General features: G+C 42.0%; 1 protein-coding gene across 2 annotated transcripts in view; it reads left to right on the top strand.

The window, feature by feature from the left end:
- The first annotated feature begins 1,168 nt into the window (after positions 1-1,168).
- The window catches only part of SMYD1 (SET and MYND domain containing 1), a 52,496-nt gene continuing 47,664 nt past the window's right edge, over positions 1,169-6,000 (top strand). Inside the window, exon 1 of one of the 2 annotated variants that reach the window (XM_021085617.2) lies at positions 1,169-1,348. In XM_021085617.2, coding sequence (XP_020941276.1) covers positions 1,212-1,348 — 137 coding nt within the window. In that variant the 5' untranslated portion in view covers positions 1,169-1,211. 2 annotated transcript variants of the gene reach the window in all.

Raw genomic sequence — 6,000 nt, 5'->3', positions numbered from 1 at the left:
CCGAAAGGTATGCTACTTCCTTGGTGCCTATTACTTCATTTACCAGTGAAACTATCCCCCTTGTTTTGTAACTAGGATATCAAAGTTGTCCCTGTAGGCTCAAAATTTAAATGCAGATTTAGCTGACACAGAAGCCAGCACTTACAAGCTACTACACTCACAGAAATCCAGAGCACAGAAATCTGTAAATAGATGCATCCCAGAAACTAAAAATATTACCTGAAAGGTAAGCCACAGCTCCAGATCTGCAAGAGTCTTTCTTTTCAACCTCAGTGAGAGCTGCCTGGCCTTCAAGACAAGTGGCTTTTAGTTCAAGGGAGATTTTGCAATAATCCATCCAATATCCAATTACTATTTTTCTGGCAACAAACACATGTTTAAGGGAGATTTGATAGCCTGAGAGACAGGAGAGTGTTCATTGTCAAGGCCTGCCTGCTCTCATAATATAGCTTTCATCTAGCACATACGTGTTATCAGGGAATTCTCAGTCCTCCAGGCCCTGGATGGAGGTGCTGTGGGAGGCCCAGGTTATACTGGGGAAGAGGGATGCCCATTAGAACCTAAACGTACTGTTATGCACATAGCCCAGAGGCCACTTTTGCATCTGCTGCTTTCTGCAAACAGTCCACCCATGTGGATTTGCTCTGGTGCCTGGGGCGGGGGCGGGCGGGGGGGGGGGGAACAAGGGGCCCGTCTCACTTGAGAAAGTCCAAGCCTGACAGCTGAAGGGTCCCAGAACAGTAAGCATCACCTCGCCTCTTCTCTTGGACCACTTCAGCTGTCTGCTTTGGATTGACACAGGCATCTGGCTGCTAAAAATACCCGACTGACCAAGTGCCGCCTATTCCAACTCAAGCTGAGCATGACTGCCATCCAGGACTTAACTACCCTTGCAAAAGAACTTTTCAAAAGTTTTCAGACCCAATATGAGAAGCACACCAACCCATAATCATTTTCTATGTTGTCGGTTACATTGGGCGGTGCGAGGGACCCTTCCCAGATCACTGGCCTCTGGCTTGCCCCATCCCTGTCTCCAAGAATAGAGGCAGAGGGGGAGGTGGGGACCCAGTGGCTGAGAGGGGGTAGGGAAGGGGAGGTGCTTGTCCATTTATAGGCTTGCTCTTTGGGATGCTGAAGGTGCTGAAATAGCAGCGAGGACAAGGGACTTGGCTCAGTGTTAAATATCTGCCGAGCTGCCCTAAGATTCTGAGATGACAATAGAGAGAATGGAGAATGTGGAGGTCATTACTTCTGAGGGCAAAGGCAGAGGTCTGAAGGCCACCAAGGAGTTCTGGGCTGCTGATGTCATCTTCGCCGAGCGGGCTTACTCTGCCGTGGTTTTTGACAGGTACAGAATGTGGGTGGTTGCCCTCTTTTCTCCTGTTGGTTTGGCTGTTGCCACATTCTCAAATATTTTGCTCTCAAAATCATCAGAGCAAGGGATAAAATCCATGGGGCCATTGATAAGGAATGGCATTCCAACAGCTAACTGTTTTCTTGTGTAACTTTTCCTGCAAAGAGTCACTGCCAGTGGGATTTGCTCTGGTGCCTGGGGTGGGGTTGCAAAGGTGATCAAAGGCTTGGGGGCAAGTGCTCAGAGCACTGGTGAACTTGGCTGAGTGGGAGTGCTGTGTGTGGTGAGGTTGGAGAGAAAGGGAGAGGTGGGTGTGGTGCCTTGAAATCTTTTCCAGAGGGCTCCATGTTTTTTAGCTTCTGAGATAAAATAAACATATTAGAGAAGTAAGTGAGTCCTGGGATTTTAAAAACATGTAAATATGCAAGTACTCCTGGAGTCCATTTGCTTTTGAAAAATAGGAGTATCACCCATGAACGGGAATCCTCTTTTACCTTTCCCACCCAGAAACCCAGTCCCCTCTGTCTTTCCTCAGAGGTAATCCTTCTTGTGATTTTAATGATTCTTTCTAGAATATTCTTGTTCTATTGCATCTATCTGTCTATATCTGTACTTACCAAATATATAGCTGTAATTTGTCTTTTTTTAACAGAAATGTTATCATACTTCAGACATCATTCTGAAACATACTGTTTTCACTAAGCATGTTTTGATACTTATCCGTGTGGAAACTGTAAGTTTATAGACACTTCTTTTAAATCGTCAAAGATCTGTTTTTTCCTCCCACGTGTAGATCTATCCATGTTGATCCATACGCTCTATGGATCACAAATTTTAACTTCTGTAGATATTCTTCCCTGTAAATATATGGTCTTTAAGAAATCTGTTGCCCTATTGAGAAACATTTGGTGGTCTCCATTTTTTTTCATAAAAACAAATATTTCTGCAGTTAAAATCCTCGATCATGTCCACTTGTACTCATGCGTGATAATTCTCTAGGATGAATGGCTAAAAGAGGAATCACTCTGCCATAGGGTGTACTTTTTTCCATTTTAATAGGATCTCCTTAGTGGGTCTGTTAAATTTACATTCTCATTTCCTCACAATCCTGTCCATCCTTGACCCAAACTTTCAAATTAGTACTAAATCTCTATTTTTCTTTTTTTTTTTTTTAGAAAAAACCTTATACTGTGATGAAATTATAACAGTATTCTCAAAAGTTGGGGTGGCCTGCCTGACATTGATGTAGTCTCAATAAAGATGGCCTCTGATCTTGGCTTCGTGACCATCCTGAGAATGGGCAAAGGTTTTCAGAGATAATTTGAGCAGCATTTGAATTCTCATTTCTTCCTACCTATGAAGACCTTCAGGGAGAAGGCAGCTGATACCAGCTGAGGAATATAAAGCAGCTGAGAGGACAGTAATACCTCTTGGGGGAGTGGGTCTTACCTTATTTATTTATTTATTTTCATCTTTTTAGGGCTGCACCCATGGCATATGGAAGTTCCCAGACCAGGGGTCCAATCGGAGCTGCAGCTGCCAGCCTATAGCCACAGCCACAGCAACGCCAGATCAGAGCAGCATCTGCGAATCTACAGTGCAGCTCACAGCAATGCTGGATCCTTAACCCACTGAGCAGGGCCAGGGATTGACCCTGCATCCTCATGAATCTTAGTCAGATTTTTTTTTTTTTTTTTTTTACCACTGAGACGCAATGGGAACTCTGGGTCTTACTTTGTTAATGTAATTGTGTGTGTGTGTATGTGTGTGTGTGTGCGTGTGTCTGTTGGGGGTGGATGAGGAGTTAGTGGCATCCAAAATTAAGACATAAAAAGCTGGAAACACAGGGTAGTTCCCATTGTGGCTCAGTAGTAAGGAACCTGCCTAATGCCATGAGGATTCGGGTTCTATCTCTGGCCTCACTCAGTGGGTAAAGGATCCGGTGTTGCTGTGAACTGTGGTGTAAGTTGCAGATGTGGCTCGGGTCTGGTGTTGTTGTGGCTGTGGTGTAGCCTGGCAGCTGCAGCTCCGATTTGACCCCTGGTCTGGGAACTTCCATGTGCCACATGGCCCTAAAAAGGAAAAGGAAAAAAAAATCTAGAAACACAGGAACCCTGAATAATCTTGGTGCTGCCACTGAGTTGCCACCTTGCCTTTTAAAGAACCTCCATGGGTTTCTGCAATTCCCTAAAAGCCAATATGGCCAATCAGTTTCTCCTTCACGACGGTTTGGAGTTGAGTGGGTTTTCCCTTCATTATAAAAGTCAAATTTAGGAAGAAAAAAAGGTATCTTCACACCAAGATAACTCAACCTTGTTGATTGTCTCCTGCTTATTTTACAACACAGGGTTCATTTGTTTGTACTACAGGCTTGTATATTATTATATATAAACTACCATTTTTTTAATGGCTGCACCTGCAGTATATGGAAGTTACCCAGGCCAGGGATCAAACCTGTGCTTCCCCAGAGACTAGAGCCACTGCAGTTGGATTCCTAACTGACTGTGCCACAGTGAGAACTCCAAACTATCATGGGTTTTTCATTTAATGATTTAGATGTCTTCTGTGTCACTACACTCTCTTCATGAATGTAGTACTTAACAGCTGCAAGTTCTCCGACCACTCCTTTGTGACTGTACATTTTGTTTACATGTTTTTCTTACTATAAAGAATTCATCATTCACATGAAATAATAACTACAAAACAACTTTAGTGTACATTGCAGATAAAATGCTAATAAAATCATATTGTTACAGGGAGTTCCTGTTGTGGCGCAGTGGTTAACAAATCCGACTAAGAACTATGAGGTTGCGGGTTCGATCCTTGCCCTTGCTCAATGGGTTAAGGATCTGGCGTTGCTGTGAGCTGTGGTGTAGGTCGCAGACATGGCTCAGATCCCCTGTTGCTGTGGCTGTGGCGTAGGCCGGTGGCTACAGCTCCAATTTGACCCCTAGCCTGGGAACCTCCATATGCCGTGGGAGCAGTCCTAGAAAAAGCAAAAAGACAAAAAAAAAAAAATCATATTGTTACAATAGTAATAAAAATTAGGATGGTTGGAGTAAATGATATTTAAAATGATTGAAAAAAAATCTAAAAGAGATGGTTTTTAAAAGTGATTTACCTGCACTTGTGGCTGCCAAGATGAAGAGGCTGCTCAGATATACCTGAGACAGCCCAGAGAGGCATCTGATGGAAGCTCGGCCCATCCTGCCCTCATTCGCATTTTAGGACCCTGGTAAGACTCATCCACTGCAGAGGAGAAACCTGACTTGGGAGATAGGACCAGATGACCCACAAAAGTCACCTAGGGAGGAAGTTCCCTGGTGGCACAGTGGGTTGAAGGTCTGGTGTTGTCACTGCTGTGGCTCTGGTTACTACCATGGGGTGGGTTTGATCCCTGGCCTGGAAATTCCACATGCTGTGGGTGTGGTTAAAAAAAAAAAAAGCCACTCTATAAAAGGAGCATTTCTAATATTATTCAACTGTAAAAAAGAATGGAATAGTGCCATTTGCAGCAACATGGATGGACCTAGAGATCATCATACTAAGTGAACTAAGTCTGACAGAGAAAGACAAATTGTTTATATGTGTAATCTAAAATACGAGACAAATAGACATATCTATGAAACAGAAACAGACTCAGAGATGGAAAGAACAGACTTGTGGTTTCCGAGAGGGAGGTGGGTAGGACAGGGAAGAATTGAGAGTTTGAAATTAGCAGAAGCAAACCGTTACATATACGATGGATAAACAAGGTCGTACTATATAGCACAGGGAACTATATTCAGTATCTTGGGATAAATGAAAAAGAGTACATATATATGCATAATGGATGAAAAAGAATACATATATACCTATAATGGAATAGCTTTCCTGTACATCAGAAATGAATACAACATAGTAAATCAATTATATTTCAAGAAAATTTTTTAAAAAAGGAGTTCCCGTGTTAAGGATCCAATGTTGTCACTGCTGTGGTGGGGGGTTTGATCCCTGGCCAGGGAACTTCTGCATGCTGCAGGTGAGGCCGCAAAAATAGAGAAAGAGACGTGTTCTAATCTGTTATTGCAAGCCAGATTTTCTGCCTTACCCTCCATACACAAACATGAAGAAAGATTTTATCTTTAGTTGAGGTACTTTATTAAATGAAAATCTCTTCTTTCGAGCAATACATGACATATATATGTATATATGTATATATATGTGTATTATGAAGTGTTACAGTAAATGAACTCCCATGAAACCACCATCCAATTCAACTAGAATATTCCAATACATGCATTGTTCTTATCTTTCCCTATCCTGTCCTATGTTTGTCCCAAAGGTAACTACAGCAGTATCCTGAATTTTGTGTTATTTATTCTTTAAATGATAGTTTATCACATATGTACATATTCATAAACAATACATAATTTTGCTTTTACACTTTGTTTTTGATCTTTTAAACAAAGGCATAATACGTGTGGTTTTCTGCCACTTGCTTCTTTACTCAAAGTAGTTCTATTATTCATCTGTATATTTTTGCATAACTAATAAGCTCTGTGTGCATATGTACCACAGTTTATTTTTTCATTTTCCTGGGAGTGGTTGCTATGGACATTTTTGTTTATAACTTTTGGTGACAGATACATGAGGTGTGTATCCAA

The sequence above is a fragment of the Sus scrofa genome, chromosome 3 (assembly GCF_054392235.1).
Source record: "Sus scrofa isolate SSC_HxYL_T2T_F1_AM1 chromosome 3, Sscrofa_HxYL_maternal_Yorkshire_Landrace_v2.0, whole genome shotgun sequence".
NCBI lineage: Eukaryota > Metazoa > Chordata > Mammalia > Artiodactyla > Suidae > Sus > Sus scrofa.
Note: the sequence above shows the minus strand (reverse complement) of the source record. Positions and strands in the feature narration are given on the sequence as shown.